Raw genomic sequence first — 24,248 nt, 5'->3', positions numbered from 1 at the left:
GACTTTTAACACTTCTGTCCACGCAGAGTCCCAGGAGGGGATGCCGGACAAACAAACAAAGCATGAAATGTGATTTAGATGAATGTTTGCAAGTATTTTGCCTCAGATTAAGTCATGCTTGTAACAGATGTTAATGTAATTTACATAGAACAACAATTTTTAAAGTTTACCAGCTAAACAATCATTTCAATTGTTCCGTTCAACTCAGTTTTGTTTATATAGCTGCAAACCATAGAAAAACACTTGCCTCAAGGTGTTTTACATCTACAATATTAGAACGAAAAGAAAACCTCCACAATCAGACGACCTCCTTTGAAGAAGCACTTGGTGACAGTGGAAAGAAAAAACTCCCTTTGAACAGGAAGAAACCTCCAGCAGTTCCAGACTCAGAGAGGGAGGATAAGGGGAAAGAGAAGAAACATACGAAGAGTGAAGTCTAAGCCTTAGTGGAACATAACTGAAACTAAGTTTGATCTAAAAGGAAGTTTTTAAGCCTTACTGGTCTGCCTTCTGAAACCAAACTGGGAGCTGCTTCTACAGGAAAGGGCCTGAAAGCTGAAGGATCTGACTAGGAGCAAAGTGCAAAGTGCTCTGTTAGGATAGTAGTGTAAGCGTTCCTTACAGCAACTTGAATCACATTTAAAATACCTTTACTTTTATTTTCAACATAGAAAACTCCAATGCCTTCATCAGGGAATTTAACAGGTTCCATGGACACAAGTTTGTAGTGATGTTACACCAATAGAAATCTTCTACCAGGAATTAGAGCGTAAGATTCCACCAGTGATCTTCACATCAAACTTGCACATGGTGTGGGAGTCAAGAAGGCACACATAGCTGCGTTTCCATTTTAAATGAGTAACTATAGGCAAACTAGGAGGTCCATGAGGCTGCACCGATCTATATGCAGCAAAAAACTGAGTGAGGCAGTTGGCACAGAGACTGATGAGGCGTTCACTGGTGTCAGGGCTTCTGCCAGACATGGGCAGAAAGCTGAGCTCTCATCATAGTCTTAACACGCGTCCTGTGTAATGGGGCGTAGTGAGAGAAAAAGACGCCGGGAGATGGAGAAAGAGAGATCTGTCATGGTCTCTAACAAGCTGCTGACAGATAACACAAGCGCATCTTGACGCATGGTCAGAGACGGCTGTAATTATCAGGGTGCTCTCCCACACTAACTCACACAGCAGCCAACTAACTTCACAAAGACTCAGATTTGCTGATCCACAAACAACTCATACACTGAATTTGACAGGAAATTAAAAATAACCTTTTCTCTGCTCTAAATAAGCACACAATACTGGGCGTGTTATTTCTATGCCAATTAACCCTGCTCTTTACTCTGCATATGCATACGTATTCATAATTTCACTCAAGAGCTTTAAATTAGTAAGGTTGAGTACCATTCAACTTCATCTGTATATGAATGTTCATGTCTGTGAGTGTCCCTCGGTTTCTGTCTCCATGGAGAAGGGAGGTGGAGGACAGTCAGTGCCTTCGTTGACCTGCTACAGGATGTTCCCACACTCTCTCTCCAGCCATCTAATTTTCCAGTGAAGCATCAGCGCACTTTATTTTCTAATGATAAGCACGTTGCCAGCACAAACTCGCCTCTTGCTAACTTTGGTGAACAGCAACTCTGCTCTGCTCGTTTAGGTTTGCATAAAGACTGGAGAAAAAGGGCAAAACTCACTTTAAGCATTCCGGAATATCCATGCATTTCCTTAAACTCCAACTAAGGTTGTGGAAGGGCTCGATTGAGAGAGACATGGGTTGTCAGTCTGTGGTAAGGTTAACGCAGAATAGCAGACCCCCCCATTCACGCTGACGCCTACACCCAATTTAGAATCACTAATGAACCCAACATGGATGTCTTTGGGTTGTGGGAGGAAGTCAGAGCATTTGGAGGAAACCCACGCAGGCACTGGAAGAACATACAAACTCCATAAACAAAGGTCCCAGCTGACCAAGAACTTTCTTACTATGAGGCGACAGTGCTAAAAAACTGCACCACCGAATCTGCTCTAATGGCATATTGTGATTTTTATGCTTAGGATTGCCAGTACATTCAAATTAAATATGTGTCATAACTGCTAACTGGCTGATGGGGCTCTCTTCATCTAACTCTTCTACCCATCGTAATACACCACCTTATTTACTTAGGAGGAAGTATATCTGCGAGCTATCAACTGAAACCAGGAGCTACAAAAGCATCAGTATGTTTCGCTAGATTTTAGCTTCGTTTAACTTTTCTATCAGAGCCTGTTGGAGTCCTGTTTGATGTAATGTGCTGCACTCTAGTCTCAACCCTGATATAGAGCCGGAGAGGTCAAAGGTCATGAGAATCGAGGGTGAATGCTGTGTGAGTGTGTACACTCCGATGAAGAACGACTTATAATGATGATGATGTTTCAGTAGCGTGGATTTTGGTTAATCTAGGGGAAAGTTCACCAAACATCCGTGAACTTTCTAACCAGTTTCCTCACTCCGGTGGAAATCTGAAATAATTATGTTGTTTTTCTTTTTTGCACATGCATCTTCATTTTCTGCTGCATTCTTTCTTTGCTATCCACCTCACTCAGTCTCTTTCTACATGTTATTGAGGGAGCACGTATACGCTCCGTATTGTTTCGTGTCTCAGCTCAAAGTGATTTATAGCAGATCCTCCTCTCCCCTGAGACCACCCTGCTCTGCCTCACCAGTTTGACACAGTAAAGCTCGAGTTCAGGCTGCAGGTCCTGTTATCCTTAGAAACACAAACGTGTAACGCCCGCCGTTTTAATTACAGCCAGGGTCACATCTGTATTTGATCACATGTGTGAGACTGCTCTCAAATCCTGAAGCCTTTGTTTAAAAATAACAACTAATGAAAAATCTCCATTTTATACCATTTAAAATGGTTTATTGCTGAATTTTGAATGTTTCCAATAAGGTAGCGAATGTCTTGTGTACAAATACTCTAAATCAAATGGATTTTTTCAAATGCAAACATAATGTAAAGTCACCCATCAGCTTCTAGTGATGAGGGAACAGCTACGAAGAAAGTCATGCGAAGTGTTTTGGTATGATTTTCTTACGAAAGAGGCCTTTTGGGGTTCTTATAATCTTCCGTGACGGGAATGCAGTATGCATCACCAGTAATCAACTCATCAGTGCGCGTCTACGTGCTTTAAAATATCCTCACTTGTTTTTCTGGTCTGCTGTGCCCACGCCAAAAAACCTCTCACACAATAATTACTTAATATGTTGTTCTGGAAATTTTGCACCTTAGATTGCTTAAGGACACTTCTTTGACCTGCTAAACTTTACTAACTTCACTCATTCAGCATGCAAGTCTATCAATGTCCTAAAAGTATCTGTTTGGGGACTGTGCACAACCTTCAACTTAGGCTATATCCAGTTAACCAATTTCAAAATCTCACATGGTCAGGGATGTTGTCATCATACTGTTCATGTCTGAATAACTTAATTTTACATCACAAACACATACACCTGTAAAAACTGGACTTTCCTACCTTTAAAGAGGAAAAATTTACTGGACAATGTGATTTTTCTGGATTGCACTGAATTGTATATAATATTCAGTGCCGTGTGTAGTGCGTTCCCAAGTCACAAATTACTGTAATCACATTACACTTTTCAGTAACACGTTGTTGTAGTAAATTAAGTAATTACATTACAATAATACTTGTGTGTTTTTCTTGTGTTACTTGGTTCTTCAGTCATCTGCATGTTGGGCTTGGAGGAGGTAAATGGTGGAGAGGTCTACAGCTTTTGAGGAATGAAGATTAACTTTATTTTTATTGCACGAAAGGACAAGATGTTGAAATGCAAAGTGAGTCCAGGACAGACAAACTGGATGATGCTACTAACACAGATAGAACCCAGAGTGATGTTAAAGCTGAACGTATGGCAACTCCAAACCAGCAAACCAGGCCCTGAACTTCAACGGGCGTCAGTCGGAGCTGCAGCCTCCATTTCTACCTGTACATCTACAGTAGAATCACCATGACGATCGCTTTGAAGTCTAAAGGGAGGGGCGGCAAAACCACCAACACAAAGAAAAGATTTGCTTTGTGTTTCTGGTTTTTATGGTCATGCATTCAAAACTGAAAGAAAGACTGTGTGTGCATCTTGTTTAGAATAGTTACTTGCGTGGTCTGTGGAACTGGTAACTACTAACTATACAACATTGCATTTCAGGTCATTTATAGAGTAATGTAACAGATTACTTCATATAGTGAGTAATTAAGTAACATTACTGCATTGCTTTCAAGAACAGTTACAAGTAATATGTTGCACTTTACATTTCTGAGTAATATTACAGATACAAAGACTCCACACCTCTATGAGTCTGTCTTGAGGCTGGAGCCCGGCACGGTCTGCAGGTGACCCGGGGTCCAGGGAGCGGATGTACTGTCCGGGCCGCGACCGATCACTGTGAAGGTTGAAGCCGTAGCCCATCTCTGACCGCACCAGGTGGCAGAGACGTGGAGCGAGCTCGGATGGGTTGACCTGGGGCCTCGACTGGGACTCGGGCTGGGTTTGAGCTTCAGCCTGGGCCTCCTGCAAGTGAATGGGAAAAAGATGTTTGTTCGCCTGCTTTGCATAACACACAATACAATTAATCTACACTGTCAGTTAAGGGAAACCCTCAACAGAGACTAGAAAAAGAACTGGTGACTTGACACTTGACACATCACTCATTTTAAAAGGCCATGCTTTGACAAGTTGTGTTGCCTGAGGACATGGCTATTGCAGTAGTGCTGGTACAATCAAATAGTGTGCATGAATTCTTATCCCTACTTTTATTTTTTCATGTCTATTTAAGTGCTATTTATGACACTATGTTTGCACTGAAGCACCGCAGCAATTTCCTAATGTTGTAAACCTGCTCAACATTTGGCAATAAACCCCTTTCTGATTCTGATTCTGAATATTTGTAACTGTACGCCATTCTTTGTGGCCCTTCTATTACAGATGTGTTAGCAACAACTGTAGGAACTTAATACTGTACTCAACCAGCACAATTCACTTGACATAGTCAGCCACACACACACATTTTAAGCTAATGACTCACAGCCATATTCCTAACAGCCAAACCACATCCATAGCTACAGTTAGAGTCATAATCACAGCTACAGTCACGGAGGCAGCAGTTGGTAATAAGCTGGCAAACTAGTTTGTTAACTTTCAAACTTCAATGACACAGCTAAAGGATCAGACAGTGGTTACAACCAGCAACGGTCTGCTGTATCGTAACGCAGCTTTCTTCATGCAGGAAATACAACATCAGCTATGGCTTTCTTTCTGTGAAGCAACTATCGAACCAATTTGAGGTGATTCGAGCTTTGTTACATGGAGTGTTATCCTGCTGGAAGCAGCCGTCAAAAGATGTGTACACTGTGGTCATAAATGGATGGACACGGTCAGCTATAATGCTCATATAGGCTGTGGTGTTTAACAAATGGACAGTTGGTACTAAGGGGTCCCAAAGTGGGCCAAGAAAATATCCACAACGCTATTACACCACCATCACCAGCGTGAGAATAAATCCATGTTTTCATGTTATTCAGGCCAAACTGGCCCTACTGTCAGAGTGTCACAAAGGAAATTGAAACTTATCAGACCAGGTAACATTTTTTCAATCCTCTATTGTCCAGTTTTGGTGAGTCTGTGTGAACTTTCCTGTTCTTAGCTTCTGGTGTGGACTTCTGCTGCTGTACTTAGTTTTACAGATTTGACCTGCTATTCATTCAAAGATGCTCTTCTGCAAAGCGTGGTTGTTTCTGTTGCCTTGAAGCAGTCTGGCCATAATCCTCTGACCTCTGACATCAACACGGCATTTTTTCCCAGGGCTCCCTGATGCAACCATTGTCTGTAAATGGTCTGTTTTGTGTGGTAAAATCCCAGTTATCAGCAAGTTACTTACTGCAAATTACCTTTCTTCCCCATTCTTAACTTTAGCAGGCCACTGAATTGCTGCCATGTGATTGGCTAATTATTATGCATTTGTGTTAACACACAGTTGAACAGGTGTACCTGAAAAAATGGCTGGTGAGTGTATATACCATAGGAATAGAAATAAAAGTGAAAAAATATAAATTGCCAACAGCTATCAGTTCATGATGTCAGAAAACAATAAAAAGTGTGAACAATAAAACATGTGAGCATCAGAGAGAGAGATGAGATCAATCGCAGCTGATGTTTGGTCTGCAGAGAAGTTACATCACAGCAGTGGTATTTATGTAGGGATATATGTACAGTGGTTCATATGTAAATGTAAAAAAAGATGTAATCCATCAAAGTAACACGCTCCTTTCTGCAGACCATGTGATGATTTTCAGAAGCCGGTAACTAAACACGCTCCACCAACTTCCCTCTCCACTGTGTGAATATTTTATACATAAAAAGTGATGCTTAAATTCAGTGGTAATTTAATCATACTCACCGCGTTACGTTTTGAATAGTTCCGGCTGATTTTTTTGTTGGATAACAATAACCTCCTTTTCATGTACCACCATTCACTCATTTAATAGGATGTCTGATTTTATTATAAGATTTCAATCTGGACTGAAAATGTCCATTTGCAGCATATCTCTGACTAATAGCCTGGGTGAAGACATTTATAGAACCTGTATAATTGTGCCTTGAGTTCTACAGTGTGATCATGCTGATTTACCCTCCTACACACCCAGGAGAGAAATGTGCTGCGAGAGGGATGGCCAGCTCCATAACCCCTGCTGATATTAGCGTTGAGATAACAGACAGGCTGAGCTGGAGTCCACATAATGTACACACGCTGTGTTCACATGATGTAGCTCCAGCCACATTACGCAACTTGAGAAGCCTTTTGCTTTCGCTGCATATGCAAAAACTAAGATCACGGTCCAGCTTGCGCCGGCTATAAATACATATGGAGCATGTGGGCAGGGTGAGAGAGAAAAGAGACAAAGGTAGTATGGTGTGTTAACAGGAGATGATGGTTGATGACAGCTTCTTCTTTTCTTTTTTTTCCCTATTTTCTAACTCGTCACTCATTTCCATTCAACTTCCTGGACATTAACGCAAACGGCTCCCGAGAACATGAATCTCCACAGCAGTTCTCACCAAGAAAGACCTCAAAAATAACAAAGATGGCAACATATAATTTCAGTTCAGGCGCAGAATTCTTTAGGGCAGCAGTGATCTGGGCAGCTTGCCATTAGATGGAGGGAGAGAGAGAAGAGAAGGGAGTAAGAACTGACAAACAATGGAATAATTCACAGTCCTCTGTTTCCTGGCTGGAGAGGAAGTGCCTGGGTTGGGCAGCTGGGGCGGACTGTCCAAGGGAGAGAAAAAATATTTGCAATATCGAATGCATTACTATCCTGGGATGTAGGCAAAGGGAATTAACAAGAAAATGACAGAACGGAGGAGAGGAGGAAGGCTGAGAGAGAAGTGAATGAGTGAGCGTGCATGTGTGGGAGGGATAGAAAATTAGATGCAGTGAGAGGGCTGGGAAATAAAGTTCAAGAAAAAAGAGAGACAGGCAACTTAAGAATATGCAGAGCTAACACATAAACACAGAGTGCTAAGAGAAATCATGATGACAGAAGTTTCCAGTAAGACACGATGGCGAGGTCTGCAGTGGAACTCCTCTAACATAAACACTGAGAGGAGCACAGCTGGGAGTTATTAGGTCGGGGGAGACGTAAGCGCCTGCCAATCTAACCTCCAACCGCCTCCCAGTGCCTGTCTGCACCCCACTAATCACCCCCTGGGGTCTGTGCCATCTCTTGAACTCCGTGTCCTCAGCATAGTGTGCATTCAGGACACTTTATTTTGGCGCTGTGGGTTTCTTCTGCATAAAACTAAGAGCACAGGTTAGCTGCACGCCTCACTCACGTGTATGTGTGTGTACTCCGCTCCACATCGAGGAAGATTAATTTGGGCAAGAGGAAATTGTAAAGGACGGAGGCGCTGATTTGAAAGATTCGAAGGGTGACAGCCAAAAGGCTCGGAGGGCTTTAAGTTACCACACAACCTTGCCAAAATCGCAGGCAAACAAATGAAATGTAGCCACTGTGTTTGTTTGAACTGTGGGTGCTGAAAACTTGATGGTTTTTGGAGAAAATATTTTGATGAGAGAGAGAAAAATGAGATGTAATGTTCTTATTTTTGTCAGCAAACTAGCTTGTCATCAGGAAAGTTATCAGCATTGGACATTTTGTTTTTCAAAACAGAGGAGGAGAAGCGATAGGAAATGCTGGAAAAAAGCAGAGAGACCATGTAACTACAAGTTCATGGAAAATGACCAGGCTGCTTTTCTATAAGGAATATGGAATATTCCACTCTTACTGCTGTACATTAAACATGACATGCAAACGCATACTGACCCGAGCATCCTGACTGTGACTTCCTGAGACGATTTGCTGTCAAAGGGACGAGTGCCCTCCAAAGGATTGCATTAGTTTCCAGCCACAATGACATTTTGCTGGTCTCAGTAGATGCATGTGTGGGTGAATACCCAAGTCATTTCTTTAACTCTGTAATTGGGATTATTTTGATTGCACTAAAAGTTTGAGGGCTGAACTTTCTTTTGTTTAATGTATGAGATGACATGCCAGAGCTGGTTCACTTTATTTTCTTATGCATATTTTTTCCATTAGCAGCTTTTGCCCAGTTAGTTCCATATTTTGTACAATAGATTTATTTACTGGTGAACAGATTCATTAGCCATCGGTAGCTCAGTTTGTCCTTCGAGACAAATTGTGTCACTTGGGAGCCGTCTTAGTAGCTCAAAATGGATAGTGACATATAAACTGCATATACAAAAACACTTGTCAAGTCTAATTAAAAACACTTTAACCTAAAATCTGGTCATTTTATTGCAGGTTATACTTAATGCATGTGCAAGTTATGTAACATACGATGGTTGTCCATGACTTGGCAGGGCTGAGTTTGATTCATGGCTCTCCCATGACTTCCAGCCCATGTTTCCTCAGGCTAGAAAACTGCCACTTTGTGTCTTTGAGACGCCTGCAGTTTAACTATTTGGTGTGTGTCTTCTGGCTTCCTTGACAGACATAGTTGTGTATCATTTGCATAGCAATAAAAATGTATGCATTGCCTGATACTGATGATACTGCCTGGGGGAAGCATAATAATGTAGAGTGAACTGGTCCTAGCACAGAACCTTGTGGAACTCCATAATTAACCTGTGTGTGTAAGGACTCCTCATTTACATGAACAAATTAGAGCTCGTTAGATAGACATGATTCAAACCATTGCAGTGCAGTTGCTTTAATTCTTATGACATTAATCTCTGTAATAAACTATTGCGGTCGACAGTACTGAACACAGCACTGAGGTCTAGCAGGACAAGTGCAGAGACGAGTCCAACGTCAGAGCACTAAATCAGTGGAAGGTCTGAGAAATCAGAGAGAAACGCTGAGTAACTGTAACTTCCTGGATTCTTGCTGCCTGCCTGGCCTCAGCTCCTTGCAGTTAATTGTAATTTTTACATAAGGAGGATTTGTTTTTTTAAAACCTTGGGTTAGATTGAGGCCCCTATGTTAGCAGTCTTCACAAATAAAGCTCTATTTCTCTACCTGAAAGTAGATATTTTTTTTCTCCCCAGAAAATGACTGAAGTCAAGACAAAATTAGCCAAAAAAAGGCAGCACTAAGCTGTGTTCTGGGGTCTTCTCACCATTTCATATGTATATGTGGAAAGCTGTAGATGGTGAGAACAGCTGCAAGACCCAACACAGAACAGAGGATGCATCAGTGATAACAGACACTGTCACTGATACAGCCGGAAAGGTGAAGCTGGGGTGGAGGTGGGTTGCAAAACAGCTTGCAGGTTCACAAGTAACTGTGCAGCTTAAAGCAGCTTAAATATCACGCAAGATATGCGATTTGCCAGAGGGATGCACGGAAGGATATCAGATGAACTATCAGCTCATGTGGGCTTGCAATGAAAGCAACTAATCTGTCTGGATTGTGCATGAGCTTGACTTTATGGCCAGCCTGAACAATGCTACGATTTTAAGGTTAAACCATTATCACTTATATTGGTCTTCACAACACAGGTTATATCGCAAAACGTTATCACTGATCTCCAAAACAGTGTGCACTTTAATGGGAGCAGTTTGAAGTTTGGCAGACTAAGAAAGAAGACACACCAGTTTACATGTTTAACTGGTTTATGTGCACAGATGCTTCTCCATATTTTCCTCCTTGCAGTGACTACTGAAAGTGGCATTGGCAGGTGATGAAACTAGATCGCAGCTTGTTGAATAATTGAGCAGCGGCCTGCTGCGATGGATGGATCATGACCGGTTGTTAACCCTTTCACAGCCAGGGTGTGTGTTTGGGTCATGCCTACGTGTGTGCACTGCTATACCTGCCCTAGATTTCCTACAAAGAAACTTTAGATCCCCTGTGTGTGTGCATCAAGTGGCTTCCGTAGAGATTATTGTAAACTTAATAGCCTCTTTATGAGTCAGTCAGCCCTTTGAACCGTGAGACAAAAGAATGCAGTCTTTCATGCTGAATTTGTATTTCTAAAACAGATGTGGGAAGCTCTAAAATATGACAAGTGTCATGAAATTAAATAATAACGATATTCAGCTTATCATGTTTGTAAAACAAGCACACCCACTATTGTTGATAAATAGGGTGTCTACTGACCAAAGACATTACAATTGCATTTGGAAAAGAAAATTTCCACATGAATCTGTGCAAACCTGTTAGAAACTAACTGCACTGCCAGATGCTGCTAATCAAATGAACTTGATTAACTGATCATCAGCAAATGCGAGCACCTCTTTTAAAGCACAGGCTTTGCAGTTTGCAGGTCTGGAAGATTCAGGGGTGTGTTAATATGATGGCACAATCTTCTTAGGCGTGGACATCCCAACAAATTCACCCCAAGGTGAAACTGTGCAATGCTGAAGGAAACTGCAAAAAAAGAAGCTGTATCTAAGGCTTGTTCCGGAATTTACGTTTCCCAATTTTGCTTTAAGTTATAAAGTTATTTACATATGGCCTAATTATGATCCTTATTGCTTCTTTTAGAGAGGAGCGGTGCTTCAAAGGATAGTTGCAGATTTCTGTCAGAATCTGCAGATTTTACAGTACAAATAAAATGTTCAAATTTCTCCAACGTTGTCTTCCCAACAGTTTCACGGGATGGCCAGGAAGCATTCGTGATGTCTTCTCTGGCGTCTGTCTTGTGTCAGTGACGTAAAAGACTGATTTAATGCAACATGAACATTCAAACAGCAGTCGCTTTCTACAACATCAGATATGTATCGGTACCACATACGAAAGTGACCCAGATCGGATTTGAAAATATCGGATTTGTGCCGTTCACACTGTCATACCATGATCGGATATGGGTCACATAGGGTCAAAAAAGTCGGATTTGATGCGCTTTCGCCTGCAGTGTGAACGTAGCCTAAGACTCTACTGACCTCGACTAGTATGCTACATGTTAAAGTTTATGACAGTTCAAAAAGATAGAAAAAGACTGAACAAGTACAACTTGTTTGGGAAGGCTGGCAGGCAAATGCTTCTTCTTGCTTAAAAAAAACATGGCAGCATGGCTTAGCTTTGCAAAGCTGCATCTGAACAAACCACAACTCTGAAACAATGTCGTTTAGACAGAGCATACCAAAGTGGAGATGTTTGGCTGTAATGCACACCGCCATGTTTGGTGAAAACCAAACACAGCATATCAGCACAAACACCTAATGCCAACTGTCAACCTGGTGGTGGAGGTGTGATGATTTGGGCTTGTTTTGCAGCCAGACAACCTGGGAACCTTTGAGTCACTGATTAAACCATGAACTCCTCTGTGTGCCAAAGCACTGTAGAGTGAAATCAGCCAACTAAAACTGGGCCAATCTTTGGACATGCACCAGGACAATGATCCCAAGTACAGCAGCAGATCTACAGCAGAATGGCTGAAAAAGAAAAGAATCAAGGTGTTGCATGGCCTAGTCAAAGATCAGACCTCAACCTGACTGATATTCGGTTGCAGGATCTAAAGAGAACTGTGAATAAACAATACCTGCAAACCTCAGTGAACTGAAGCAACACTGAATTAAAGAGTGGGCCAAAATTCCTCCACAATGATGTGAGAGAATGATAAAAGTAATACACAAAACAATGACTTCAAGTTACGGCTGCTGAAAGTGGTTCTACAAGGTTTTACAGAACTGCACAGAATCCCGTGAAAACGTTTAATTTTTTAATGACTGCACTTGTGCATCTATCAAATGTCAGTAATGGTTCAAATAAAACTTAACTTTAGAACAAGTTTATGGAAAAAATTGACATTCCGACAAAAAATACAATCTGGAACTAAACTAAATGTGCAGCTTATTTTTTCTTTTCCGTGGCCTTGGTGTAATTTATTTTATGACTTTCCATAACCCGACCAGAGTTCTTTCATGACCTAAAAAACTGTATCCCAGTTTGTTGTTGTTACTCCTCAGCTTGGAAACATTTTCACTGGAGTCGACAGTCTGTTTTCCAGCTGGGCATGCAATGCAGAAAATACCATAAGTGTTCAAAACACAAGAAAGCACCTCTGCTGTAATCATGTAGCAGCTGACCACTTAAAAAAAAGAAAAAGTTTGCATGTTTTCATACACAAGTATCTATGAGATTACATCAAAAAATACTCTAGTATAAGCAGCAATGTGCACAGCACAAGAAAGGAGCTGCTGCTCTTGTTTCCATGCATGCTTGTCCTTCGTCATCTGGGGAGGATCCTCACTTTTTTTTTTTTTTTTTAGCATGGAAAGATTTTTATCAGGGGTGTTTTGGAGACATCAGTCATGCAATGAATTTGACACCCGTTGGAGCCGTGGAAAGAAATGCCTGCCTTTGTTTGTTCACTTTACTCGATAATAGCCACAATGATCTTTGTGTGCCACTGAGCATTTAACTATTTATTGTTCATCTTGATCCTGTCCTTGTTTTAATAGGCCTGCAGACATATTTAATTGACAAGTAGGAAAAGCCCCAGAGTTCCTGATAACCCTGTTCTGTTTAACTGCAGAAGTAATTAATTGCATTGTTGTACCGTGACATGGCATAATATGCCTGCGGTGAGAAAAAGAGGCCCTGCTGGGGCAGATAAAGTTTTCTTTAATGAATTGCGTTAGCGGGAAAGAGGTTAGTGGACAGCCATTTAGCTCAGGCTTGGCTTTCACTCTGACCTTTGTGGCCGACACCAAAACCTGCCTGTTTTATACCACGTGTTACAGTCTTGTTGACAATACATGTGTTGCTGAGGTCTTCTTCATTAAACCGAATCATGATTTACACACTTAGTTACATGGGTTAATAAATAAATGACATCATCGCTGAGTGAAATCCCCTCGAGTGGACACTGAAGCCAGAGTTGACCCAAATCTAACTTAAAATAATGTTCCACGACATTACATGCAAACACATGGGACTGATGCCATGGTTGACAAACAGGGACATAGGAAGAGGAACTAGTGGAGGCAATTCCTTCAATCAGGGCGCCTCAGTAACATGTTAAGTAACCTCACAGGACTAGATACAAGACTAACTATTGTGGACACACAGGTATAGAATCGAATATATATGTGTGCCTGTCATGGAAGGACAGGCCCCTGCACGGTATGTACCACCGGCAGATAGAGGAGGTGGCTGATATCCAGAAATCCTACCAGTGGCTGGACAAAGCTGGACTGAAAGACAGCACAGAGGCACTAATCATGGCAGCACAAGAACAAGCTCTGAGCACAAGATCCATAGAGGCTGGGGTCTATCACACCAGGCAAGACCCCAGGTGCAGGCTGTGTAAAGATGCCCCAGAGACAATCCAGCACATAACAGCAGGGTGCAAGATGCTAGCAGGCAAGGCATACATGGAACGCCATAACCAAGTGGCCGGCATAGTAAATGGCCTGTAAATGGCCTGTATTTATATAGCGCTTTACTAGTCCCTAAGGACCCCAAAGCGCTTTACATATCCAGTCATCCACACATTCACACACTGGTGATGGCAAGCTACATTGTAGCCACAGCCACCCTGGGGCGCACTGACAGAGGCGAGGCTGCCGGACACTGGCGCCACCGGGCCCTCTGACCACCACCAGTAGGCAACGGGTGAAGTGTCTTGCCCAAGGACACAACGACCGAGACTGTCCAAGCCGGGGCTCGAACCGGCAACCTTCCGATTACAAGGCGAACTCCCAACTCTTGAGCCACGATCGCCCTTCCCTCTCTTTGTTACCATCCGACTACACTTCTCCAGTCCGAACGACATTCCAATGTCATTGCTGTAAAGCCTGGTAGTGTGGATCAGTGAATCGATGTCTCGTTCACTCTTGGCATACAGCTTGATGTCATCCATGTACAGGAGGTGGCTGACAACTGCTCCGTTCCGTAGTCGGTATCCGTAGCCAGCCTTGTTAATGATCTCACTGAGGGGGTTCAGGCCTATGCCTGAATATATATATATATATATATAAAGCTGCACTTTCTTTTTGCCTTATAGTCTGATTTGTCATAACTTCTCCGTTTTGTGGTAAGCTTTTCTTTGGCTGTCACTTCTTCACCCCGACCTGTCTTATTTGGCTCAGCAGAACTGAAATGCTTTTACACAAGCACTCACATAAGCTCAGCGATTCTCTGCGCGATCAACCTCTCACATGTTTAAGCTTGCTGCGGGAGATTTCACTTGTCATGTTTGCATAGTAAGCTAACGATTAATAAGACGATGTCAGAGGAATTGGTGCACAAATTATCATCACTCACAGATCAGTGCTGTCGCTCTCTATACACAGTTCGCACGATTGCAAAGTGAAAGCAAAAAAACAAGCGCAAATTCAAACGCGACTTCAATATGTCACATATTGACAGTGGCTCACCGATGCCAATGACATAATTACCCAGCTACATTTCTGAAAGAATGCAAAAGCATTGACATATATTTTTCCTACAATAGCCCGACGGGCAGGGCAGAGATAGATTTTGGTAGCCCGACTGAAAAAAATCGCTAGCTCCGGGACGTCGGGCTAGCGATATTGCAAGCCCTGTATCTGATTGAGGAATCACTCATCTTTGGAAAAGAGAGTTTATTACAGAGAAATGGCTCTTTCCAAAATAAAAGCTATACTATCCGCTTCTTCTGGGCTATATTCTCAGCAGCATAAGGAGAATCATGTGCTAACAGCTGTCTAAATGACTCGGCTAAAGTTAGTAGCATGCTTGTTGTTTTTGTCTTTGCACTAGGATGATGTCGGCGTAAATGTGCAGTCATATTCGTTGTGTTCCCACTAGTGCTTTCAGGTTAATCTCGTTGAAATGACCTTAACGCCACAACACGGCAAATCTCCGTTAATGAGCTACCGCCGATCGCTCCGTGCATGGGGCTAGACGGCCAACACGTTAACGAGCTAACTGCGCTAACACACTAGTTCACACCCATGTAATTGAGCATTGCGTGGCACATCCAACATACTGTTTTACTTTAGTCCATGACTCGCTTACCTTCAGGGTCATACGTCACATGAAAACCAAAATAATTCCAAACGCCAGGTCTGAATGAGGGTGGGGGAGGTCCATGTTGCAAGGAGAGCTTAACTTCTGTCTCGCTAGCTTGCCCTGCGCTCTTCCTTCTGACTATGCTGTCTGTGTTGAGCGCTCAGTGGATCTGCGCTCGACAGTGCAGCCTAGGCGGAGTAGTCGAACACAGATTCACTGAGCGCTCAACACAGACAGCATCGTCAGAAGGAAAATTGATAAAATAAATTACAAATGTTGTATTGTTCGATACATATGCGTACCGAACCGAAAGCACTGTATCGAACGGTTCAATATCGATACAAATATCGTTGCACCCCTAATAATATATATATATATATATATATATATATATATATATATATATATAATGTGAAAACACGGCTTCACATCTGAGAGTGTAAAGGAAAGACTTGAAATCTTCAGAAACCCATCTGAGGATAGTTTAATGGGACTTTACCAAATTAAGAAAATTGCTGTGTCTCCGACTTGCAGACCACAACGACTCTGCCTTCAAATTGCGTGTGTGTGTATATATATGTGTGTGTGTGCCCTACGTGCAGCTGCTTCAAGTGTTGCTCAAGCAGAGAGGGAAAGAGCAACTCAGGCCAGTTTACAGTGGGTGAGAAAGACAGGAGTGAGGAGGGGAATGAGAGAAAAGAGAATTGAAGGCCAACTGAAGGGAAGCAGAGGCAGGGTTTGTGGCTTGTAAAAATGAAACTGGAGGAAAGTGGGTTAGAAAAATAAGCAACAGAAGAGAGCACTGGTCAAAGAGATGATGCACAGGACATCGAGGGCAGGGAGAAAGGCAGCGCTAGAGACAGAGAGAAAAGAGAAAGAGTGAAGACTGGCCAGAGATTTAAATAGCTGATGGGTTTTCCTGCTGATTTTGGTGTTGTTATTGTGTAACAGCAGCGGAAGTGTTTGGTTTGTGTGTCCAGTGCTGCTTTACCAGGACAGAGCTGCTTAGATCTGTTTACAAAATCCTTTGCTCAGCTTCACTGCATGTGTGTGTGTGTGTGTGTGTGTGTGTAGGTGAGTAATACGTGCAGCACCTGCTCTTTAAGTGTTTCCTGAGAACATAACTCCTGACTCCCGAGCAGCGTGATTAGACTGGAAAATTGTAACCTGGAAAAACTGCATCAGTCATAGATGAAGTTTTCCACAGGCTTCATCATCGGTGACTGCTTGGACTCTTTGGAGGGATTTTGGGGAGATGAATACTAACTGTTAAAGGTTCATATTTTTTAACACTAATTGTTTAAACCATCCTGAGAATACAGTGGGAAGATTAATAACACTCTCTTATCAGAACAGCAGATATGAGGAAAGCCAGTAAGTCTGCATACCACCAAATTAAAGCTAGGAAAAGGACACACTTTATATTATTTATTGTCACCGTGTCCAATAATCAGGAAAAAACTTTGTTTGCTATTTCTCTGGAGGTTATGCTCTGCGTCATTTCTTGGCTTTGAGAAATTAATAGTTTCCCCTCGTTGTTTGTCTGCTGGCCAAGAAAGACAAAGAAAAGTTAACATGATAATTAGTGGTGATGGTAGGCAAGTAGAGATGGGAACCAAGAACCTTGAAGTTCCAGTAGAGAACTGGTTCCCAGCAGTCCAGTTCCTTGAAATTGTCAGTCTGTTTTACTATTGATTTCACCTATTAGTTCTGCTTGCACTTGCACTACATATTCAGTTGATTTCAGCTCCCGTGTTGCAGGAGGACGATAGTGGCCGGTCTGCAGAGTGGATATGGACATAACTTTTATTTTTATTGCACAAAAGGATGACAGCGTGATGCTAAAGTGGAAACTGCATCCAGAACATAAACAACTGCATTATGCCGCTAAAACAACTTCAGCTCTTTGCATTCACCTGCACAGACAGCATGCTAATTTAGATAACATGCTAACTCTAAGCTAGCCGAGAACCCAGAGCGATGCTAAAGCTATTGCTGTTCTAACAATGCTAAGCTATGCTGGCTGGCTGCTGGTTCCACATTTACTAGCATGAGAGTGGTCTCGAGCTCCTCAGCAAGAAAGCAACAACTATTTAAAAAACAGAACTTCATTTCAGGGACAACAACAGCATACATGCTAAACAAAATCACGAGTTATAATTTTAAAAAGCCACAGCTGATGACTCCACATGCCTGCTGTCACATGGCTGCACAGTCAGAATTTCATGTCAAATGTAAGTCATTAGCACAAATGAATTCAGGCTCTAAATGACCATTTGAAATTCATGAACTCGCATGCACCCACACACGACTTCCATCTGACTGAGACTCTGTGATTGTGTCTGGTTTCCACTGGTAACAGCTCCTTCTAAGTATCTGTAGGGCTTGAGAGGTTACAGTAGTGCTTTCATTTAACGATCTTTAAATATGTACTGCAGTGATTTATTACTTTTTCCATAAAAAATGTATTCACTCCCTAGAATTCAAGCTATGAGTACAACAGATGAATAGAAAAGCATTTATTAGCCTGGAATTACACCGCAATGCAGAAAAAAACACTTACATATGAGCTTCCTGTGATTTTTTTTGTCATGCTGACTTAAATAGGTGATTAAGCAAGCATGGATGCTGATATCTGTTGTCATTTAACACCTGCTGAAGATGCCTGCAGTTCAACTGTCAGACTGAAGCTGTAATTAGGTGCAAAACTCCTGTGAGTGCTAACATATTGTGCAGTAATTTTGTAGCTGGGGGCCTTTGCTGTCACCAAGCCCAGACGAGAGCATGATGGATATGAAGGCACTCAGCTTGACTCTTCTTAATAAGCACAGAAATAGCTTTGATGCAGAGGCAATTAAACAACCCTCTGAAATGTCATTGCAGGCTGGAAAAAAGGCAAACTACCAAAACATTTGACAAGAAATACAGTTCTCTGACAACCTTACAGAGTTTTAGAAAGCTACTGAAATAATAACATTATTATATTATATATTATATCAGACTGTTGCATATTATTCTTTTGTAATGCTGATCTAAATCAGATCAAATTGATGTAAATTTCTCTTTTGACGGGCATAAAATAGCATTTTATTTGCTGCATATCTCCGCACGGCATGCAGTGTGTGCTTAAAGAAACTGGGGAAAAGAACAAGTGGAATGTTTACAGAGCTACCTACAGCAGATGAACAGTATCTGGAAGTCATGTTCTTTAAAAATAGGAAAAAATCTCAGCCGTCAGCTGATCCATCTGCTGTTCACTAAAGCCTCATCAGAAACTGTCTCAGTGGAAGGTTGGCTCTCAAGAAACCATTTTTAAGGAAGGGAAACAGGGAGAGAAAGCTGAAGTATGTCAAATTACACAAGAGCTGGACTGAAAATTAGTGGCAACAGGTCTGATGGAGCCATGAATCCAAATCTAAAATGCACAAAGACTGTGCTGAATAAAGGTATTCACACCATATATTGACTTTCAAGCTTGTTAGAATTGTACAGACTCCATTTTTGCCCTAAATGTTGTATTTCCAAGTACGTTTGCACATGTTTCAATAAATCACTGCACCTTTTTCCCATTTCCTGAGGAAATGATAACAAACTGAGTGGTGGCTCAAGACTTTTGCACAGCACTGTATGTGATGGGCCGGCTGTGTTTCCTGATGTTGTGATTTCATTGGAAACAAATGTGACCTTCGGAGCAAATCATCCATGAGAGCCGCTGTATGTAGCTGATGGGATTCTCACTGCCCGATTTCACTACAGAAGGAAAAACATCAAACACACTGACTGTCCAAAAGGATTTTCCAGAGAGCAGACTCTTTGCCTCAGTGATTTCAGCGTCCTGAATCCTAACAGTGATCTGTCGTTGTTTCATTTTCACAGTCATGCATGAGGTTAGTGAAACTATGCAAAGCCAGAAAGCACAACAGGTGGTTTAAGCCCCCCTTACAGAGTTTCGCTATCTCTCACTATCTTTCTTCACCTCATTCTTCCTTAATCTCCTGTTTGCTTTGCATTTCACCCTCCATGCCATGATAACTTATGCCAGCTTTCTGCTCAAGTATCACATCCAGCATGAAGAAACTGGCAGAAAAACAAAAAGCTTGCTTCTACATACATTTAAATGCCATTTCAAATTATGGGCCAATGTTGACGCATTTGGTGGTAATGTGATGATGTATGTGTTAGAAAGAGGCAGCGATGTTTTAAAGGTTGGGGCAGTTATTTTCTCTACCCTCTGGTTGTTTTCCCACCTTCAAATTCATGTAAAAAATTCTCTCCATTTTGTGTTTTTGCTGTGTGATGGGACGGCCGTGAGTGATGTAACGTTTGGATGAGTGCGTCCACACCCCTGTTATCAGTGCGTGGCAGATATCCCTCAACTCTCAGAGGTGACGGTTGTGGTTTTGCGTGTGTTTTTCACAGTGTCCAAGAAACCGTTTGAATGAGCAGAGCTTAAACAAGTAGTTTATCTATTGATTACAAAATAGAACGTTTATCAGTTTAAGTCATTTTCAAGCAAAAAAGTAACAAAAATTCTTTGAAATTGAATTCGTGATTTAATTGAACATTTTATGTGTATTTTATTTTTAAACAAAACAAGACATTCGACCAGGTTTTGGATAATTATCAGTCATCCAAAAATAGAAAGAAGTTCTACAAGTTACTGACCTATATATGTGCATGTATTACAACAGTCATATCATGGAGATACAAGCATGATCCGTGCTGGATGCCTCAACACAGACTTTGAACATGGCGTGGTTGTTGGTATGGCACGGGCTAATCTGGGTGTTTCAGAAACTGCTGACCTACTGGGATTTTTCTCCACAACCATCTCTAGGGTTTACAGAGAACACACAACAAATTGAAGCAGATGGGGTAGAGTAGCAGAAGACCACACCGGATGCCACTCCTGTCAGCTAAGAACAGGAAACAGAGGATACAGTTCACATGGGCTCACCAAAAGGGGACAATAGACGATTGGAAAAAACATTGCTTGGTCTGATGAATCTCAATTTCTCCTGTGATATTCTGATATTAACATAGGCTTGACCTCACCTCACATGCAGGTGAGGTCAAGCCTCCTCCTCTTGTTTGTCACTACTCAAGCATCCTTAGAATTCCCAGTTGATCCATAAGGAAGCAAAACCTCTCTCCCATTACTTGACTCCCACAGACAGAGCAAAAGATGGCTTCAATTAAACAGGTCTGAGATGTGTAAGCTGAGTAAAACAGAGCAAGGCCAGTGGGACGTCAGATGTGTTTTTCAAAGTGTGTGTGTGTGACCTCTGTGAGGATCGATGTATGGGAATAGATGCTGGCCTGCAGCTGTGAGTGTAGCAGATATAAAGAGGAGTGTTTCAGGGAAGCAGCAGAGATGTGACAGCAAGTCTGCATCAAACAAAAAGCTCTCTTTACTACTTTCAAGGACTTCTCACTCAACAGAATAATTTCTTGCTGCTTGCTTTTTGAGTTCTCTGTATGTTACAATGTTTCTGTCTCTTTCTCTCATATTTTTTGCCAGCACTTTGCGTGGGCAGTGCACTGTTCGATCCTCACCCTGGCTGCGGCCGACCTACTGTACATTCCAACATCCAACAACTGACATTTAAAAGATGACATTAAGAAAACTGAGACAGAGAAGCAGAACAGAGTGTTCATTACCCAAACAGAAAAGATTTATCTGTGAGAGAACTCAAAATCGCAAATTAAATATCAGAGTTAATGGTTTCAGGAAAAGCTTTTGGATGCTAGTCCCCGATGATTCAAAGATGGCATCGGATCACAGGTCTGTTTTTAACATTCAGGCCAGTAAGGGCTACACAAAAGTAGTACAATCTATAAATAAAGCTGAGGATTTGGGTCAAGCATCTTAATTGCCACAGATATGATTTTTAGATAGCAAGAGTTCAGTTCTTTCATAATCCATCCACGTATGGCTTTGGTAATTTGTTAAGTCATTAAAAAGAGCTACAAAGTGCTCCACAGAGAAAAGGCACAATATATTAAAAAACACATGGGAATCAGTTAATGCAGATACTTTATATAAACAATATTTTGTTTTAGTGGAGACTTCAAGGAAGTTGCTGAATAGGAAAAACAGATGTTGGACAGATTTAAGCTTGTAGAAAAGGGACAACAAGCAGAGATTTGCTGCAGGATCTGAAGTTCAGTTAGCCACATACCGCATCAAGAGCTCACCATCAGTGACCTTAATATAGTGCTGAAATCAGGCCATGAAGTGGTTTCAATATTGTTCTAAAATAAACTGAAACCAATGAAAAAAAGAAAAAAAAAACACATAAGATATATATTACTAACTTTATGAGCCATGAAGGCCAGAGACCAAAAGCTCTGCCCCCTTTAGTTTTTAGCCAGACAAAATCCCTCTGCCCAAGGATCTAAAGGTACTGGTATGTGCATATGGTATTAAAAGGTCACAGGGGGACCTAACAAGTAAATGGACAAGTAAAAAGTCTATTTCAGTAATCTAGATGTTATGAAATACTACTCTTTGTTTAGCAATATGGTGCTCAAAATAGTAGGACTTCACTACACCAGCACTGCACCAATAACATCAGATTTAGACATAAAATGCCAAAAAAGAGAAAAGTCCGTAAAATTCAACCTGCATGTCCTGCTGGATTAGTTTATACAGCTGATCTCAGTTCTAGTCAGCCTCAGCTGAACATTATTTATGTATCCAACTGGAAAACCCCATATAAATTTAAGTTACTTCAGCCTCTCTACAGTTGCTGCAAGCCACTATGCAACCCATCTCCAGTCCAGGTCGCCGTTTCCAGGCTTTTCCTGCTTTAAGTTAATCAGTGTCAAGTCTGCTGTCCGCTATGGCCGCGCTGTTCTGTACCAGAGAACCACATGCATATGCTTTCTACTTTTGTGTATGCAGAAGCAGGGAGTGCCCAGAGCAGTCTTACTGCCAAATGTACATAACTGCGATCTTCTTTTGATTCAAAGCGTTCTTAACAATAAAGAGCAGTGTCAAAACACCTTTTAAGGTTTTCTAGGTGACAAATTCAGAAAAGAGCATCTACTATATAAAATGCATAACCAGACATTTTTGTATCTAATTCATTTTAGGTAACTCTACATCGCTTAAACTGTCCATCTGGCGAAGTGTTCAGGTCAACATCCACTGGTTTAACTGGGAAACAATTTGAATACATTATCAGCTCTGCATAGGGAGAGATAATACAAGAAGCACACAGCTGTGCTCACTCTCACATACCCACCCACACACATTTAACACAGTACTCTCAGTTGTTCATGTCTCTCTGGCATTACCCACCTTCAATTTCTGTGTTGCAATTCCCCAAAATACATAGCCTACACATACCATCGTTCCCCACTAGTGACCCTTCCACATCCTACGTGATCCCACTCCAGGAATTAAGTTTACTCTCTCTCTCACACACACAGAATCAGGACCCTTGATGTAACAACATTGGTATTCAAAGCAGGGGGTGGAGGGTCTTGTACACTAGCTCCAGATGTTGGTAAGAGTCACTCACTCTCGCCAACTTACAGTAAAAAGTAAATTAGTTTCAAACTCTTCATAAGCATGAAACATCTGTTTAGAAGACGTCAGTTTAAGGGAGATTAAACAAAAAAACGCCATAAAAGAAAACTCTGCAGAGTACCTCACACAAACTGCTGCCTCTGTGCAGCCCTTTGCAGTAACAGACACCCCCAAATGGCTCGCCTTGTCAGAGCAACAACTTCTCATCTGTTTGCCCCTCACAGTACACCTTAGAGGAGGGCAATCCTGCAGGTTATGACACGGGCTGAAGTGGCGACTGCAGGACCCCCAGACAAATCCTGTGCTCTGTGCTGTTACATTGGAGCTGACAGGAAACATCTTTTTCCTATTATCCCGGGCAAAATGAGAGGCTGAACCAGAGAACAGGACATGTGACTCCCACTGAGTCAGAGCTGAGCCGTGGTCTCATTTTCTGTTGTTAAACTAATGGCCAGAAATAATCATTTTTAGGAGGCAGAGACCAAGAAGCAAAAGGGGCATTTAAAATACAACATGTCAAACAAGGAAAGAGACAAGCCTGCCTTGTCGTGACGGTTTACAACATCTGCAGAGAGACAGAGGAAAAGCAGATGTTTTTCTTGCCTTTGCGGATCTGTTTAAGGTTAAATACACAGAGATGTACATTACTGCTAAAAGCACCTCTACTGTTTTCGTCTGTTTTATCCATACAGAGAACACTGATGGCAGATTTCTTTTACACTCCTCACCCCTCTGACCTCAAGCCCTGACTTTTAAACATCGTGATGTCTGTCCATAATTATCTCACAAAATGGTTTTCACTCAAACGACTACAACAATCTGCATTTTCTAAAACGGTTTAGTGTATTTCTAGCGACCGGTCCCAAGCCTGGATACATGGGTCTGTTTAAGTTCGTTTAAGAGGATTTTTAGTCTAAGTTGTTGTTGTGGTTTTCTCACTATAATATAGAGTCTTTACAATGGTCATAATGGTTTGATGGAAGTCAGAATTTAGGGCGATGCAACTGCCTGTTGAACAAATATGCACATGTGCATGTTTGTCCTTGCACCATCATCATCATCATCATCATCATCATCATCATCAAATCGTTAATATGCCAAACTTGATCATGCAAATGTTTCACGATCAGATGCAGAATACCCTCACATACCACGCCCCTCCTCTCTGTAACTGTTTTGACAGATGCATCTCC

At 41.7% G+C, this 24,248-nt stretch overlaps 1 protein-coding gene across 2 annotated transcripts in view; it reads right to left on the bottom strand.

Moving 5' to 3' along the window:
• The window catches only part of LOC147332439 (Na(+)/H(+) exchange regulatory cofactor NHE-RF2), a 38,693-nt gene that overhangs the window by 7,354 nt on the left and 7,091 nt on the right, over positions 1–24,248 (bottom strand). For both annotated transcript variants that reach the window (XM_086288973.1, XM_086288975.1), the window contains exon 3: positions 4,345–4,566. In XM_086288973.1, coding sequence (XP_086145099.1) covers positions 4,345–4,566 — 222 coding nt within the window. The remainder of the gene's footprint in view (positions 1–4,344; positions 4,567–24,248) is intronic.

The sequence above is a fragment of the Aulonocara sp. 'chitande type north' Nkhata Bay genome, linkage group LG4 (assembly GCF_057382095.1).
Source record: "Aulonocara sp. 'chitande type north' Nkhata Bay isolate Kocher_YH1m ecotype deep benthic linkage group LG4, A_spYH_male_GT1.1, whole genome shotgun sequence".
Taxonomy (NCBI): domain Eukaryota; kingdom Metazoa; phylum Chordata; class Actinopteri; order Cichliformes; family Cichlidae; genus Aulonocara; species Aulonocara sp. 'chitande type north' Nkhata Bay.
The sequence above is the reverse complement of the archived record's forward strand: the minus strand, read 5'-3'. Positions and strand labels throughout refer to the sequence as shown.